This window comes from Thermobia domestica, chromosome 7 (genome assembly GCF_964235325.1).
Source record: "Thermobia domestica chromosome 7, izTheDome1.hap1.1, whole genome shotgun sequence".
In the NCBI taxonomy this organism is placed as follows: Eukaryota; Metazoa; Arthropoda; class Insecta; order Zygentoma; family Lepismatidae; genus Thermobia; species Thermobia domestica.
This window is the reverse complement of record NC_137460.1, coordinates 178,604,247-178,624,037: the sequence shown is the minus strand read 5'-3', so window position 1 is coordinate 178,624,037 and position 19,791 is coordinate 178,604,247. Positions and strand designations below refer to the sequence as shown.

Genomic DNA, 19,791 nt, shown 5'->3' with positions numbered 1-19,791 from the left:
ATTGTAGAGTTTATTATCCCTTATATCCATAGTAAAATTTACCTATGAAAACCTTGAGATTTCTTAAATGCAAGACTTGCAAGACTCTTGTATGCAAGACCAAGACCACGACCAAGAGTGGGTGTGCAAGACAAGACCAAGACCAAGACCACCCGGTCTTGGTCTTGGTTTTGCATTTGCTCAGCACTAGCCCCAAAAACCTTAATCCGCCATGGCAATACTCGTATGTCCTGCATAGAATGCAACTTCCCGCCTCAGAATCTAGTGAATAGCACTTTTTATTGTTTCCTGAAGAATGTTGGTTGATTTTTGAGAAGCGAGGTTTTGTCTTAATGATAATATTGACTAACGCTTGGGCTTAGGCCTACGCATCGATATGAGAGTTCATAGGGTAGAAAACGAACGGAAAGCTTCTGATAGGATAATACAACAATATAAACTGTAGTAATACAACAAAACCTAATCGAGAGCTAACTTATACCAATTATTTTTCTGTTCGTTGTAGTTATGGAACCTGAAAATGAAATGGAAAAACAGTTGATCACATTCATGCATTGTCGGAAGCAGAGTCCGTACCAGATAAAATTAAGAGTTTGGTCTGTATCATTTAGGCTTGCAATAGAGCTTGGAATAGCACATACGTTTAGTAAAGAAACTGAAAAAAGAGGATATTATTAACTAAAATCATTTATGCAAAGAAATCCTGAACTTAGCTTCAAGCAGAAGGATTCTCTGCTGCAAGGGGTCAAGGGATAAATATATACGACGTTGATTTTTTTTTTTCTGTCTATGATTTGACAAATCTCATAATATGTTTAATGTTGATGAGACAGCGTTACAAGAAAAAGGTTAGAAAACGAAACAGGTTTTATCTTCGGTTGAAAAGGGAGTAAACATGACAATGATAGATTGTTGCAATGCTGGTTGATATTTGCCTTCAATATTGATTTTTAGAGGTGTAAATGTTAAACAGAATATAATCGAAATTTGCCACCAGGATCAATGGTTTATATGAATGCTAAATCATTTTGTATTTCAAGAGTGAATTTATTTCTAAATGCTTGAATAAATATCTTTCGCAACACAAATCGAACGTCACGTCTCCCATTGCAATTCGTCGCAGATATTGTAACAGCGTATTGATAATGATATCGTCTGGTTATCCCTTCCTACTTATTCTACGCATTACAACCCTTGGATAAATGTTCTTTGGACCCTTGAAAAAGTACCTTCGCCAAGAAGTTACTTTACGGATTGCAAGTCCGAATTATTATTATTATTATTATTATTATTATTATTATTATTATTATTATTATTATTATTATTATTATTATTATTATTATTATTATTATTATTATATTTTATAATCTTTATTAACATGCTGAGAACAGCTGAAGGCAAAAATACAGCACCTAGTCTTGCAATCCCATGTTATAGTTGTAGTACTATACATGGATAAAAATATAGGCTCTGATAATATAGTCAACGTCAATTCCTAAAACACATTGAAAAATAAAAATAAAATATAATTATAATTAGTTTTTTTTAGTTAGTTGAAGGTCTTCTGATGAAAGCATGTTTCTTGTCATGCGGTTGAAACATTATTCTAGCTCTTGTACCATATTTTAGGACTTTTCATTCAATATTTTTAAAAGTATAGTCTGCATAATAGCGGTCGTCAAATAACTTTTCAATAAAAGTGGAATTCAGTAATTCCCTCCCATCTTCTAATTTAATACTATTTTCTGTAATAGTCTGATGAATTCTAATGATAATTACAACTTAACTTAAAACATAACATTCTAATAAAACATTTTTGAACCATTTCAAGTTTATTCATAAGTGTCTGTGTTACGCTGTTCCCGACTATTGATGCGTATTCTAAGTTTGACCTTACCAACAATTTGTATAGGAGTATATATGCATCAAGTTGACAAAAAGCAAGCCATTAATTAAATAGCCTTTATTTTCTTTGCTTCGTTACATATGGTTTGTATATTCATTAAAGTGTAAACAGCTATCAAACATTACACCTAGATCTCTTACTGTATCAACCTTTTTCAAAACATTGCCTTGTATTTCATATTGACTGAATAATACTGAGATTTATTATTGTATGTCATACATATAGTTTTTAAATAATTTATTCCCATACCATTAGTTTTATACCATTCAACAATTCTACTGAAATCATCGTAAAACATAATATTATCTTCAATTATATTTACTATTCTAAAAAGTTTAATGTCGTCGTCTGCAGTATATGTCGAATGTTTCAAAACTATTGTCAAGTCATTAATAAAAAATATAAAAAGTAATGGTCCAAAAGGAGAGCCTTCAGGAATTCCATTGTTGTTGGTGGATGAGTCTGACAAGACATTTTCCATTTTAGTTTGGTATGTTCTACTTGTCACATAACTTTCAAAAATCTTTAAGTACAAGCGATATATTCCTACTTTTGACATTTTCTGTAAAAGTAGCTTATGATCTACTGAATCTAAGGTTTTATTCATATCAATATATGTTACATCCGTTTGATACATTTGTTTCAATGCGTGATCAACATAATCAGTTATTTCGAAGATATTAGCTACAATGGATTTTCTTTTATAAAAATCATGCTGAGATTCATTTAATACATTATTTATACTAAAAAAATAAGTGTTTGTGAATAATATTTTCAAGAATTTTAGAAAACAATTTAAATTAAGTTATTGACCTCTAATTAGTTGGATTCAATTTGTTATTACTCTTATGAACCAGTACTGTATGACATGCTCCCATTTAGATGGAAATGTTCCAGCTCTTAATGTGATGTTACATATTTTTGTTAATAATGGAGATATTTTTTTGAATATGCTTTAATTGTGTAATTACGAATGCTTTCTGGTCCTAATAAAGATGCTATAGATCGAAGTTTGATTATTACTTCAATAACTTCATTTACCCGTATAACTGGATTGTTGTTATTTCTGTTGGGGATGCTAACTACTGGTTCTTCCAAGGTTTTTATTCTAAGATTAAAACTATTATAAAATACATTTTTAACCCGGGAACGGTCGAATGTTGATTTGTGACGCGAGCGGTCGACAGGTGAGAGCGGCGCTCATTTACAATATAATCATTTCTATAGCTGTTTGTGACTTTATACGGAATTTATTTTGAATACATTTCTATATGTTGACATTTTGTGATTTATTATTATTATTATTATTATTAAAATAAAATCGCAAATAAAACTATAATGCGTTTATATAAAACCATGTCTTATTATAAGTTATATCTATTTTTATTATCAAAGTTCTTTATGAAATCAATTTCTGTTATCCCATAAACCATACAATTGGTTGATTTAGTTGTCGCATAAAATTACATTTTTATTATCAAATAAGGATTACATTTTCTAAAAAAAAATATTTACATAATTAGAGCGAGTTTTCAGTATATGTTCCTCATATGTTCATACTATTCATATTTCGAGTTGGAAATCTCTAATGAAATTAAAAATATAAATATCTTAGTGTAAACACCCTACTTATGTCTCTTGATATATACAGTAGGTATTTCCAAAAGACACTATTCTACTTCATGTCTCATCACTGTCTTGATGTAATCCATTACACTTCCAGCAGATGCTGACAATGTATTTCCCACAGATTGGCACTTCACAGGCAGTATATCGTACAGTTTTTCAGTTTTTCGCAAGCCGTAGCTGAATCTGCTGCTTGTTGTCCATGATCTCGGGAAAAAATCACTCACGCTGTCGGTCGACAGGTGAGCGTGGCGCTCAGAAATTACGCATAGTCACATTTATAAGGCCAGTGCTACTCCAACAGAAGAGACTGAAGAGGATATACTTGACTCTCACACACTAGACACATCAAGAGACAGCTAGACGGCGACTCAAGTTTGAGACCCCGTTAGGGCGGCTTTGAAACGAAAACATAAATCAGGGTGAGAGCTGCGCTCACCTGTCGACCGTTCCCGGGTTAAAAATTTCCACAATATGCCTTGCTCCTGTAACATTGGTTCCATTGTATGAAGCAAATTTGATTGTATACAAAGGAACCAATGTTATAGAGGAAAATCATATTGTAGAAGTTTGTAAAGATGAATTTTATGATAGTTTTAATTTTGGAATTTAAATAGTTTTAATAATAATAATAATAATAATAATAATAATAATAATAATAATAATAATAATAATAATAATAATAATAATAATAATAATAAACTTGTTAAATGTAAAAATTTGAGCTTTTAATTAAGCATGATTTTCACCTATAATGTACGGTGCATGCCCGCCGACTACGTGTGTGCTCCGGGGCTCCAGCACCCACACAAATGATCTTGTGGGTGCGCCGCACCCCCAAGATTTTTGGTTTAATTAGAAACAAAATAAATATTTCTCACTTGCCAACATCAAAAAATAACAAACAACGAAAACATTAGATGGAAGGTAAAGTTTCTAACCTCTAAAACATAATTGTCTGTTTGAAATGAGTTTGTGCAAAGGCAACTAAGCAACACATTTAAGTTATAGTCATTTTGTAGTTTATGTTCACAGCAAAATACTTGCGCAGTTCTTTCTGCAATACGATTAAAATTATTTGGTTTTATGAAGACTGTTTCATTTTAATTTGTATGAATGTGGTATTTTCCTTTAACAACGTGTAAGGTATTTTCCTTTAATATCGTTCCCTCTTGCAATCATTGTGCATCAGGTAAGTTGTTTGAAGTATACACTTAATGTTACAATTACATATGTTGAGAATATTCATTACAGTAACTTATCCTTAACCTTGAACCGGGGTTTGAACCAGTTTCTCTTGCGTTTAAGTCAGCCGATTTACCGACTGACGTGAGCTAGGGCACCCCAACTTATCCTTATAGTACCTGGAGATGTTACTTTATCACAGGAAAGCCCTTTATGAGAGTGTTCATTTAAGATTTTAACTTAAAGGAAATCAATCAAAATGTATCGAGACTCCCTAAAAAAATATACGTCCCAGCATTGGTATGCATCCACATAAATTTAGGAAAGTCGGCGCCATTGATGCAGTGGGCAGAGAATTACTACTATTTTGTGTAAGATGAAAACGAGACAAAATACTAGATGGCTGCTTGAAATTCACGTACAAATTTAAAAGCTACAGTTAATCATGTTTTTGCGAAAGACCCATGTTCAATTAACTGTATAAAGACATGTGATTCGGATCCCATGTTAAACTGTAGATTCACGTCGCAAATAACCATGGTTTCAATTCAACTAGCCGATACCACAACGACCAATTACAAATCTGTAAGTAGTATATGTGATTATAGGTAATATAGTACCTGAATTTTATAATACTGGAAAAGAAGCAGTCATATATTGAAGTTCACAATACTTGTATTATGTTCACAATTTCTTTCTTAAACCTTGTAAGAGTCAATATATATATATATATATATATATATATATATATATATATATATATATATCTGTATGAAGAAGTATGAAGAATATAAATAGTACTACAATGGACATAATGAATATATATATATACGGTATATATTTCTTAAAGCACTTTCTCTTAGTCTCTTACATCTCCGAAAAAACGGCTTATTTGTTTAGAAAGAGAAATTTAGATTGTACGGAAGAACTAACGTTTTACTGTTATCTTATTGACACATATAAATGGAAGACGAGATCCTCGTATCTTTCTGTTTGTGTAAACCTAGAGTGCACACACGGAGTCCAGTAGTCATGGACACTTCTTCCAAGCATACAAATCTCCACACATATTTACAAGACTTTTAAATAATATAGCCTACTTATACACATGAGCCTAACACGTATTTTAACTTTTTCTTCATACTATTTATAGACTATAATTATCATCTCTACAAATAAATCCAAGTGTAATTCTGAGATAAAATCATCAGCTAATTATCCACAATGGGTAAACTGCTTTTGATGATAGTCTATACAAAGATAGATCTAAGCCTGAAAAGTTTTGTCTTTTCACTCTGATGAAATACTTATCATGAGCTGAAATCATTGACCACTGAAACATTGGTAAAGTAAACATTGTTGACACTGCATGCAATAACTATGACAACTGTTAATTAATTGCACTTTTTATTACAAGGTATGTGCATTGTTGTTTGAAGAAATCAAACAATAGACAAAATATGCGACTTAACAGTTTATAAGGGTGTTTCATAACTCCTAGTACAGCGCTTGGAGGTTGAAAATAGACACGAAAACAAGCGAAAAACTTTATTACACCGAGCGCAAAAGCTAATAATGTTAGAGGAAGCAGTGTGGTGAATGTAAGAGGAAACCACATCTGTGTTGTCAGAAAATACCAAGTTCAAGAACATGGGGAGAGTAGATACAAAATTTCAAAAATTAGTTCAAGGTCTCCTAAATAATTGTGGATTGAATGGGGCAAGGTTTAGTGACTTCTTGCGTAATTTCCCGAACATCTTGAATGTGGCATTTTTCGAAAATACAAGTATGGTGTCCTATGAAATTCATCATACCGCTTCTTTTAACACTATTAGTCTTTGTGAGAAAGTAGAAAAGAATGTGATACTTGTCTGATGAGAACATACGTAATAGATTCAAAGCCTGAGATAAGGTTGCGTTTACAAAATAGTATCTGGTTGGATCGAAGTGGTAACTTGATTACTGAGATCTAAAGAATGACTAATAGATGGGCGGAGAGAAACAGAAGTTGAATCTGTACGTCGCTTTATTGAAGTTTGTAGGCGCTGAGATGTATGCTAATCTGGAAGAGGAAAACTATTTTGAAAAAATAAAGCAAATGTATTATTCATCTCAGTGATGACTGCCTTACTATTGTGAACAATGGAGTATGACATGTGGAAAACTGTAAAGTGAGCTGATGGAATTTCTGCCAATATTTACTCGGATATTTTCGCTTAAACAGTTGAATTTCTGTTGTTGGACTTAAACGTTGTGCTGTATCTTGAATAGATTCAGTAAGAGCAGTGATTGTGTGGTCAAGATCATATTGTGTAGTAGGCATGAGCAGTGTATTAACAGCAGTATTCAGATCGGAGCGTTATTGGCCCCAATTAGCCCGTTTGTAGCAGAAAACTTTCTGAGAAGGTGGCATAGGCCTGATAACACTAGGGCATCCCAAACCGGACCCGATGGGGAAACAAAAAAAAAAAAAAAAGAAGTTTTATATTGCATTACTTTAGAACGCAATATAAAACTCTGAGCAAGTAACAATAAATTGAATTTATGTATAGAATCCATATCGTACAATAATTAAATTAATTGTGTAATAATCGATCGTAAGACAAGAACATTGATATAAGGTATAAAAAACATACGTGAGTGGTCATGTGCAATGAGTAAATAAAATGCAAGGTAGATTTGTAATAAGATTAATGAAAGAGTGAGTCTAATTAGTAATTGTAATTGCAAAGTGTAATTAAGCTACATAGAAGATAAATAAACTATAATTACCAGCATTATCGGAAATCTGGTAACTTTTCAGCTGCAAACTGCGTAGAAGAAGTCATGAAAAATCATTAAAGGAATAAAGTAAAACATTTAGGGGGAAAAGCTCCACACATACAGAACTAAGGGGCAACATTTCGAAAAGATGCCGGTTTTCCTGTACTCCTAGTACACATGGGGTCGTGAATAGTCGGAAACGACTAAACGAGTAAAGAAGACAATAAAATATATAGTTGACTTGCACGATTTATAAAATAGGAGACAGAGCGAGTAGGGAAAAGAATTTTAAAGTATCTTTATATGTCGCAGTTCTACGTATAAATACTTAGTGAATTATACTTACTATATTTCATCAATTCGTAATTGTTTATATAATAGAACATTAGAAAACACAATTCCCTAGAGATGGAAAAGAGGGGGAAATTATTACATAACAATAAATAAAAGGTACGGGCAACCGCAGTAAACTTTCTCCCTCCAATTACTTACACTAGATAATGCTGTGCTGCAGTTATTAATGAGAAATTTTCTTGTGAAATACGAACAAAATTCTAAGATAATTTTTGTAAACTACCGAAAGAGAACTCACCCGCAAAAATAAACTATCCTTGTAGAGTTTTCCATAAGAAATAACTTATGCTATGTGTTAGGGTAATTAAAGAAATACTTGTTTATAAAATAATAACAGTCAAATAAGTGGTATTTTACAAAATTTTCAAAAAAAAAAAATTAAACTACATAAAAGTGATTTATGCGAAATTATAAGAATAATAATGAAATATGACCAAAATTGCTCAAACGAGAAAGTAGTCTGAAATGAAACACATTCCCAAGAGTAAACTACCCTTTGTGATGTTTTGTTTTTTGTCAGGAATAATTTACAACTGTCTTATAGTGTTCTTAATGAAATACTTATGAAATATGAATAAAATGACATGGATTGTTATGGAGAAAATCATCCGAAAAATCTCACCTCCAAGAATAAACTACCACTTGTAGATTTTTTCAGCACCAATGAGCTATGTCATATTGTCAGGTTATTAACAAAATATTTAATTATGGAATACAAACAAAATCACCTGAGTCATTTTTGAAAAAATCATTGGAAAGAAAACTCATGTCCAAGAATAAACTACTCCTCGAATATTCCCAGAGAAATAACTTATACCACATGATGGGATTGTTTTCGAAAATTGATTTATGAAATGTAAACAAAATCGTTATACAGTAGCTATATTTGATAAAATACATTTATTTTTACCCTTAAGTAAACTACTATTATTTTTAGGGGTAGGAAGAAAATTCCAGAAACTCCCTGGAGGGTCACATAAAAACCTTAAGTTCAAAATTTGATTGAGATACGTTGAGTGATATGACCTCTAAGTGAGTGTACATCGGGACGAACGGACGAACTAACTCGCAGATGAAAAATCACTTGAAGTGAGTGTAAATCCGTCGAAATCTGGAATTCGATTTTTTCACTATTACCAATGTTTCTTCTCTCTTTCGTCTCTCGAAAGAAAACATTATTTCATTAATTGTATATTTAAAACTACATAGTGATTCGCAATAATTTCATGTATGATTCTAGATCGTCACTTGGGGCAGATTTTGAGACGAAAATTTATTGAGATCCCTAAAAGGAAAACAACATTTTACTATCATTGTGTAATCTTTTAGAGCCCCTGCAAGTATAGATAGAAATTTGGTATGTGAGATTACTGCTGCACGAATACGAAATCTCACTTAGTTGCGTAAATTTTGGAAATTACACTCCGAATCGAAAATTTACCAACACCGTGTGCTTCTTTTGAATCACTAGACACAATATTTGGTATAATAGGTTTGTTGCTTCTGAGGCTAAACGTATTATTCTTCATTTCTGTGCTCTGGAATTTCAAGAAAATGAGGACAACTTTACTATTATCACAGGTTTTGAGTTGTTGGATCCAAATGAATATTTGACTTACTGAGGGTTTTGTTTCGGAGAAAACAACCTTTGGGAATTTACGAAATTCAATATGGTAAACATTTAAGATAAGATGGATCGTCGAATGTAAAGGTATGAAATTTGATATCTGCCCTAATTTAGATAAGAGCCTAAGAATTTTTTTTAGGATTGAATTGCGGAAACTAATTTAGCAATAGGGATTTAGGGAATAGGGAATTTAGGAATACTTACATTATTTTTCTAAATAATATAAATAATATTGGGTGAACACATCACTTGAGAAAGCAGAAACTTATTTAGATAAATCTCGGCTTTTGGACAAATCATTCAGAGTCGATTACACTAGCCTGCAAAACTAAGACCACTAAAATGTGTTTAAAATGTAATTGCTTTTTGGAACATATCTGAAGTGCTTTTTGGAACATAAAAGGTTCTTATCCAGATATTGTAAATAATTCTTAACTAACTCTACGGCCAATGGAATACATGACTTATGTACTTAACCAACTCCTTACTTACTTAGTTTTTATTTTGTATTGCATCATAAACCATTTCTGCGAGATCCATCTTAAAATTGTCTTCTCATCTGCGCGTAGGTCCTCCTAATTGTCTTTTCCCGATTGGGTTTCCTGCCAAAATTTTGAATGTGCTTCTACTTTCTCCATTCTGGCTGCATTACCTGCCTACCTGAACCTCCAAGACTTGGTGACTGTAGCAATCTTTGGTAATCGGTATAAATTATTCAGTTCCTTATTATGAATTTTCCACTATTCTCCATTCCCGTCCCACTTGGGTCCAAATATTGATTTTATTCGGTTTTATTCTTGATCCTAACGATTTTATTCTCAAATACTTTCAGTCTGAGTTCTTCCCTCAAAGTAAGCGATCAAGTTTCTTAACCATACAGCACAACGGGCATGATTATCGTTTTATATATTTTAAGCTACAAATTCTTCGACAGAATTCAGGAAGATGAATGTTTTTGAACCGAATAATAACACGGATTTACTGCTTTCAACGACCATTTAATTTCATCGTGGATATGGTCTAGGTATCTTAATATTGACCCTGGATATTTGAAAGTATCTACTTTGTCGAAAGTATTATTTGGTATTTTAACTTATTCATAACTTGCAGTATCAAGATCACGGTGAATTTGTATTTATTTCTAAACCCACGTCCCTCCAAGCTTTTAATAAAACCTCTGCATTTCTTTCTAATGTTCTCATACCATCCTCTATCAGATATACATCATTAGCATAAACCATAACCTGGTGAGTACTGTTCAGTTCTAGTAAGTGCTGGTTGCTACCTTTGATTTTCCTTATAGCATATTCCAGAACAAAATTGAATAATAATGGCGATAACGCATCTCCTTGTTTCAGGCCATTCTCGACGCGAAAGTTCGTTGACATGTATTTTCCTATTCGGACTTTACTTCGGGATTCATTCTTAATTAATCTAACCAGCTTTAAGGTATACGAAATTCAGTAAGAATATTGTACAATATTCCCTCCTAATGAAGTTGTAGACCTTTCTAACATCAATAAACACTTGATGTACCCTGGTTTTGTATTTCCATTTTTTTTAAATAGTTGACGAATGGTAAATATTTGGACGATAGTTGATCGATTTCGTCTAAGTCCGCACTGGTAGTCTCCAATAATTTCATCTGCGTATAATAATTTCATTTGCTAACAAAATGTTTGATGGGAATTTATAGAATGTTAGAAGATAAAAATGAGTCGATAATTATTACAATCATTTTGGTCGTCTTTCTTGCGAATTGGGACTATGGTTAATTCTTTCCACTATTGTGGTAATTTCTCCTTGTTCCAAACGAGGAAAATGAGTTTGTATATCTTGTTCTATATCTTTCTCTTCCAGTTAAAATTAACTCAGCAGGAATTTCGTCTACATCTAGACATCTGTGTTTCTTTAATTATTTTATAGCAACTTCTATTTCTATTCAGTTAGGCTCTGGAATGCATGGTTCGGCTGTGTGTATTTCACTCTCTCTTGTTTTCTGACTGCTTGTTTAGCAACTCATGAAAGAAAAATTTTCATATTTAAAATGTTATCCGTATTAGTGAGAATTGTCCCGTTGGCTTTCTTTAACATACAAGTGGGAGATTGATAGCCTTTCTTAGATTTGTTGATGTCCTCATGCATGTCTCAAATATGTTTGCTTTTACTCTTGAAGTTCAGGGGGGCCGCGGTGGTTCAATGGTAGAGCGTTCACCTCTGGTGCATGGGTCCTTAGTTTACCTCAGCTCGCGCCAAGTAAACTTTGATGTGGACAAGCACTGTATACGTGGATTTTCTCGAGGTTCTCCCGTTTCCTCCCACTTTCTTCATTCCACCATTTTCTTCATTTCTCATCATCACCGACTCCTTGAACCTAGCCGGCATAAGTGTGAGACGTAACACTGAAATATTTAATTTCATTTCTCTTTAAGTTCAATTGTTTTAGCTTTAAAAAATTCGCGCTCTTTCTTCTAAAAGTTTTGGAAGTTTTCCGCTTTATGTCAAAGAAAATTTTGTGTGGCTATATTGTGCAGTATGATCTCGTCAGTTTGTGTAGCTCGACGTAACGTAACAAAAGTAAAATTAAGAATTTGGGGATTTAGAACTGAGTTCATCATCCCAGGATTTTGTAAAGTAAAATCTTTAGAGCAGAAATTCATAACCTGCGTTGCTTAACAAATGAAATTGAGCACTTTCCAATTAGACTATGATGTGAAAGAGTGAAAGAAAAAGGATGAAATTAGAATAAGTAAAAGTCTACACAACACTTGCTTACAAGGGACATCACCCAATTGTCCGGCTCCGATTTCAATGAAATTTTTATTGCTGATAGAGGACATGTATTCATTATTTGTGATGACAGAAATTTTTGCCATGGTGCATGTTTTCTATTTTTTAATAATTTTTAAAAGTTGTGATGTGGTTAATAGAGAATACTGCAGAAGTCCCTTACTCCCCTTTGTAAACGGAGTATTAATGAAAGAACAACCATGTAGATACTTATAGGGCCTAGGGGGAAGTCGTATGGTACGTATGACCTTGACGGCAGCCATCTTGAAATCCGCCATTTTGAATTAAGGTCAAGTTTTTTAAATGGAAATAGGGTAATATGATACATAATTTCGGGCTAGAATTTAATCAGGAAGACAATGGTGAAGTTAGTTTTAAGATGCGCCTATTTGGTGAAAAGTTACAGGCATATTAATTGTTTATACCTACTATGTGCTTAAGTCCCTTACCTACGCTTCTTACCCGCGTATTAACGATAATAAGTGGATAAAGGTTTCGGTAATACATATTATGCATAGAGGGAAGTGATACGATAAGGTTATCATTGATGGCAGCCATCTTGAAATCCGCCATTTTGAATTAAAGTGAAGTTTTGGAAACTGAAAACCATAGCATGTGGCACCAAATTTTAATAGTAAATTTTCCCCAAAAGCCAATGGTATGCTTATTTTTGTTCTATAGTTAACCAGTATGAATTTATGACTCTTCTAATGTGCACGAAACGTCCATTATTCGATTTTTCAAATTGGCAACACTCCTAATTTTCACCGCATGTTTTAAGATTCCAACTGGCACTTTGCAATTGTTTCCATATTTTCTAAACTTATTACATTTTTTAAGAGTTGCGTTTGTCAGTTGATGAATAGTGTTGGGATAAGCATCCAGCAATTTTTCTGAATTTTGAAGACTTGCCATGTAATTATTAATTTCATAGGCAATGTAATTATTTATTTCCTATACCTGCCCTTCAAAAACTCGTTTACTGACATGAAACATCGCAGAACGAAAGAACTTCAACTTTGCATTGAGGTAATACCGGAGACGTAGCTTGTAATGGATAGTAGATGAGACGAGAAATAAGTTGAAAATTCACTTCAAAAAAGGAAACGAAATATGATTGTTGTGCAAATCAATGGTCTTTTGTTTTGTTTTATATTTATTTGTTTATTGTATATTTATTTATTTATTTATTTTCTATGGCAATATTTTAGCTAGTGAGACAAAAAATGTCATTCGTTTTCTAGTGATTGTTGTCGATGGTTCATGGTGGTAAGATTTATAATCAGTATTGATCGGGAACTCGATTAAGTTACACCTCTTCATAAACAAGTTACCTGTTTTCATACTTTGTTCATGGTACAAACAGTCTGTGGGAAACAGTCATATTATGTCACTTTGATGTTTTCTATTATTGCTGCTGTTCCTTTAAAGCTGTAAAGTTGTATTTATTTTTTTTTTTAAAAAAAATACTGTTTGTCGTTTGCGCAACATGCAGGCTACATTTCATGATAATTTTGAGTTCGTGTTACACCAATTTCTTATAATTTCATTTGTATTTCTTTACATCACATAGGTCCATAGGTTCCTCATGTACTCTGGGTTAAAATAAATAATTACACTGCCTAGGAAATTAATAATTACATGGCAAGTCTTCAAAATTCAGAAAGATTGCTGGATGCTTATCCCAACACTATTCATCAACTGACAAACGCAACTCTTAAAAAATGTAATAAGTTTAGAAAATATGGAAACAATTGCAAAGTGTCAGTTGGAATCTTAAAACATGCGGTGAAAATTAGGAGTGTTGCCAATTTGAAAAATCGAATAATGGACGTTTCGTGCACATTAGAAGAGTCATAAATTCATACTGGTTAACTATAGAACAAAAATAAGCATACCATTGGCTTTTGGGGAAAATTTACTATTAAAATTTGGTGCCACATGCTATGGTTTTCAGTTTTCAAAACTTCACTTTAATTCAAAATGGCGGATTTCAAGATGGCTGCCATCAATGATAACCTTATCGTATCACTTCCCTCTATGCATAATATGTATTACCGAAACCTTTATCCACTTATTATCATTAATACGCGGGTTAGAAGCGTAAGTAAGGGACTTAGGCACATAGTAAGTATAAACAATTAATATGCCTGTAACTTTTCACCAAATAGGCGCATCTTAAAACTAACTTCACCATTGTCTTCCTGATTAAATTCTAGCCCGAAATTATGTATCATATTACCCTATTTCCATTTAAAAAACTTGACCTTAATTCAAAATGGCGGATTTCAAGATGGCTGCCGTCAAGGTCATACGTACCATACGACTTCCCCCTAGGCCCTATAAGTATCTACATGGTTGTTCTTTCATTAATACTCCGTTTACAAAGGGGAGTAAGGGACTTCTGCAGTATTCTCTATTAACCAAATCACAACTTTTAAAAATTATTAAAAAATAGAAAACATGCACCATGGCAAAAATTTCTGTCATCACAAGTAATGAATACATGTCCTCTATCAGCAATAAAAATTTCATTGAAATCGGAGCCGGACAATTGGGTGATGTCCCTTGTTAGAATACTCGGTATACTGATGATCGCTTTTAGGAACATGGAGTCTAGGTTGAGTTGAGTTGATTTTGAGTTTAACGTTCCTATCAGCAGCAAGGCTATATCAGACGGGACCTGCTGATTAACGTAGAATCCGAACCACATGAGCTGAAAATCAAATACGGGTCTCCCACACCAAAGGCGCGTATGCTAGTCATACATGGAGTCTAGGCTATGAAAGACCAGATGCTCGGACAGAAGCTTAGCACAGAAGCAACAAAATTAGGGTAAACTTATAGCGTGGAATAACTCGGAGTACGAACGTTCCCTAATAACAAAATCATACTTGCCGTTGATAAAGGAATATGTAACTATATGCGTTACCATTATAAACACAGGAAGTTTAGGTTCCAAAATTAAGTGTCGCGGAGAGATTCTCCCTATATGTCGCAATTGGTCAACTCTGTCTAATGACGTGTTCTCACTGTAGTTTTGTTCCAGGGCGTCGGTCGTTGAATTCCTAAGTCAATGAATTGAAGGCAGGCTGATGAAATGCAAAACATGTAGATTGGCGTCAGACAAGGAAATCTTTATGAATGCGGACAAAGGAATAATCTGTAAGTTTATTCATTAAAAAAATATATAAAATTAGAAGTCAACACCACACACACACACACACACACACACACACATATATATATATATATATATATATATATATATATATATATATATATATATATTCTGAGCATGTAAACGAACTGTAAGTTATGCTAAAGGAAATGAAAATTCAAAATACGATTTTAACATCTGACAATGAAAATTCATTGTTCATGATTTCAAATAAATAATGTTTGACATTTTTACAGAATTTCAGTCCAATATATATCACATGTCCACAGCTTATTATTATTATTGTTGTTTAAATCACATCATTCGTTGTGCTGAACACAATATCTTTAAAATATCATTTGAATTTTGTATTCAACACAGTTTTGTCTATTTTCTCTTCTCTGCTAGTTTAGTACCTTCCTGATCGAACCATGGTTTATTACGCATTTCCGTGTGCCCTAACTACGTATTTTATCACTGAAATTTTAATACCATCCCTAACTTTAACATCTCTAACACTATTGCATTCTAAACCTTCTAAGTAAAACATAGTATCTGCTCGACATTTCAATTTGGTATTCCCCTCTCAACTGGTCCTCCTCTTCATTAAGTTAGACTTCTCCGTTTTCAGATGCTGAATATTTCATTTTTTTCAAACGATAACTTCTGTCTTCAAAATGTGGTGTTGGAGGAAGATGGAGAAGATAAAATGGACAGAGAGAGAGAGAGAGAGAAAGAGAGAAACAAAAGAATATATTTTAAAACGAACTGGAGAGAAGAGGACGCTTTTAGCCAGTATCCTTCGTAGGAAGGCCAATTGGATTGGCCCCATCTTGCGAAGAAATTATCTTCTTCATACCGCTATAGAAGGAAAGATGAAAGGAAAGCGAGGAATAGGAAGAAGAAGAACACAACTGATCGACGATTTGAAAACAGAAGAAAATATTGGGAGTTAAAAGAGGAAGCTGAAGATTGAGACATGTGGAAGAAACATTTCTAAGTCCAAACCTAAAGTTGAAATGAAAGAATCCTCATTTCTCCCAGGACCTGACAACAGGCATAATACTTAATAATAATAAAACTAACCTCCCACTTATCATCGCCGCTACCAGATGGTGATCTGAGTCACATACAGCTCCCTAAACAACCAAACATCAATTATGCTACACTGTCTTCTTCTATTTATTAAAACGTGATCAATTTGATTGTGTGCTTTTCCATCTTGTGAGGACCAAGTATATTTGTATGAATATTACGATGTTAGAATTTTGTACTCTTGACGATAAGGTTTAGGATGTTGAAAGTTCACCAGTCTAAATCCGTTGTCAGTACTTTCCTCATATGGACTTGATATTTAGAATTAGCTCAATAAAGAAATTAAGAAAAGTTTTATATTTAGCAACTTTTAAGGACAGAGAATACATTGTTTTTAAAAACTTGCCAACAGGCGGACAAAAGAGCGGAGCTCTTCAAAGATTAAATAAAGGTTAATTACACTATGCTTCCCATAGTAGCTAACTACATAATTTCTATCAAACTATATTCCAGTTGTAGATGTTCAGTTTTGGGAGATTATAATAACAAGGTGACGTTGTGTAGCTTTGAATAAAAGAGAATGTTCGTTTCTCTTTCGTTCGTTCGTTGAATAAAAGAGAATAGAAAAGATTTTCGATTATTGCACTATTGTATGATATTCGCGCATATTTACTTACATATATAAATTTGAATATACATACATTTCCTCATGTTGTTCAATATTCTAAAATAATATTTCTATTGGTGTACTTTTAAACTAGGCTACACTTAGTTATTCAATTACATATATTACACTATTGGTGTGAGAAAACTTTATACCACATTATGGGGTAAAATGGAAAGGACACACACACATACAATGCACACACACATACAACACACAAAAGAACTTTAAAATTGATGAATTTATTTTTTGTTCTGTGAAATTAAAAGTTTTATTATCTACAATGTATATGTATCACAGATTAGTTGTATTTTTTAAAAATAATTTTGAAAGGATTATTATAAACTTATTACGGTAAAATGATTCCCTTACCTGTAACAAAAAATAAACAATGTTGATAGATATAAACTAAATGAGACATTCCGCTCACCCGTTTTCGAAACCAAAATATCGTAGCATGAGTAAAACCATAACTGTATTAGTGCAACCTGGAAACAGTGTTCAAAGATCAAGTTAAATTTTGTAATAATATACTAGCATTAAGGAAAAAGGAAATTTTTATAGCAAAATGCTGAAATCAAGGGAATGAGTAGGATTGTTAGAAATTGAATTTTATGTAGAAGGAAATGTTTTCCTTCTACGATCTATTGAGAATAATCGATCAACCTAAATTCCCATCAGTTCCTTTCGAATTCTTGAGGTCCTTTCAAAGAGCGCGGTCCCATGTCTCTGTTCTCCTATTAGTTTTCTAGACAAGAATGGTGTAATTGAGAAAATGAACATAGAACTTATTTAAGGTCATACTGTAAGCCACAATCTTGCTGATCAAATCAAGACATTTTCAAGTAAACTATTGTCGTCAGTACGAGAAGATTGCTATGAGTATTTATAAACTAGAGAAAATTTAACTAAAAAGGGAAAGTTTAGTTTGGTAGGAAATTTGTCTTAAAAAATCTAAAAACACTGCCTGGAAGTTGCATCAATACATTTAATGGAATTATAAGGATTTCTTTTTAAAAATTGGTACATTCAGAATAGCCATAAATGTAGTTTTTTCTCAATAAAACATAGGGCTATATTCTTACATAATGATTATATATACATATAACAAGTATGTCTGAAACTAGTTTTATCGAGGGAAACTACTACTCAGAATCTCTATAAATGCGATTCACGACGTTATTGCATAATCATTATGGAATGCTACATAATATTGAGCTTCACTACAATCTACATAAAATGCTTCAGCTTGTCTGTATCTGTGCTTTATACGCTTTTATCTTGCAACATGTGTCAGTCTGTCTTTCAATAAAGTAACTGTAAAATAATGTCATTTCATTTATATTAACCCCCTTCTGTGATGGTTCAGTAATAAAGAATTTTGTTAGATGATATTCCAGAGATGGCTATTCTTCTTCATTTTACTTGTATTCACTTCTTTATATAAATAAATGAAGCAAACGTTTTTGTTGTTTATTTGTTTTTCACTTAGTCTTGAATTTCTGAGACCCTCAGGTCATCGCTGTAACTCATTAGCTGCTAGTGGAGCGACCTTTTCTTCTGCTTGGTTGCCGTCCACCGCTGGGCGTAGGCTTAGGCTTTGGCGTTACCTCTTCTTCTTCATCCAGGATTCCTTTGTAAAAATCTTTGCTAGAATTGAAACAACATAAATGATTATTTAGTACATACAAATACAGAAAGTTACATGATAAAAAGTATGACACATTTTCTTAAACATTAGTTATAGCATATTTGTTCCAAAATAAACATCGGACAGCTTGACAACAATATCTTTCGGGTCTTTAACGATTTTGAGCAACAAAGTAAAATCTGTAGATAATGTTGCTACCACTCCCAAATTTACCGGTATTAGCCATGACTTCCAAGAATTTATATTTATCCAAACTGGATTCAAAACATTCTTCATGAACATAGTCAAAGTGGTTGTCAGCCTCCTAGGATGTCTCTACTTCCGTCTTATTGTGTGTTATAGAAGAAAAATCTCGTCCAGTTCTTTACCAGGAGGTAATGTGCCTAAGATCGATGACACATTCCCGCGCTGGATGGCGATGCTGATACGTTGGAAAAGGAATGCAGTAGCTCGGGGGTCACCAGTTTTGATTGCTATTCGATGACCAACTTCATTAATGAAATTAGATCCTTCGTGACCCCAAGACCCACTGGTTTCTATTGCTACTGTTACAAACCAATATTTGTCCAATAGGTTTGAGTATTTTAGTCTTTTGTCTGATTCTCTGTGAGCGGCGACGAGACCTGCCTGAATTGAAGAATGGGATAAGTTGGAAGGAGCAAACGTATCGGAACATGTGAAATACCAGACTAGTGCTTTTCCATTTTTCCACGGTACCAAGGTCATGCCATCAGGCCTTTTACCATCAGAGCGGAAACAACCATTTGGTTCTTTTATTGAAGGAACTCCCGCTGAAACGAGGGCTCTACAAATAATGTCGTTTACAATATGATGTCGAGATTGTCTTCCCGCACTTTTTTTTTTTTTTTTTTTTTTTTTTTACATGAAAGACCATGTAATCCTTTATTATCAACATATGCGTTGCAAGCAGGGCAAAAGTGAGGCTCACAAATATTAGCACCTAAGCGCAGAGCTGTAGCAATACGAAAGCTCTCATTAGAAAGGTGAAGGCCGAGTGTGTGAGAAGGTA

The 19,791-nt window shown here is 33.1% G+C and overlaps 1 protein-coding gene and 1 long non-coding RNA gene across 3 annotated transcripts in view; one reads left to right on the top strand and one right to left on the bottom strand.

Moving 5' to 3' along the window:
• Nucleotides 1-19,791, top strand: part of LOC145690588 (uncharacterized) — a 160,079-nt gene that overhangs the window by 40,791 nt on the left and 99,497 nt on the right. Inside the window, exon 2 of the long non-coding RNA XR_014132245.1 lies at nt 15,290-15,416. This is a non-coding gene — a long non-coding RNA (uncharacterized LOC145690588). The remainder of the gene's footprint in view (nt 1-15,289; nt 15,417-19,791) is intronic.
• Nucleotides 17,566-19,791, bottom strand: part of obst-B (obstructor-B) — a 152,596-nt gene continuing 150,370 nt past the window's right edge. For both annotated transcript variants that reach the window (XM_081765625.1, XM_081765626.1), the window contains one exon: nt 17,566-18,760. In XM_081765625.1, the coding sequence (XP_081621751.1) occupies nt 18,643-18,760 (118 nt within the window). In that variant the 3' untranslated portion in view covers nt 17,566-18,642. The remainder of the gene's footprint in view (nt 18,761-19,791) is intronic.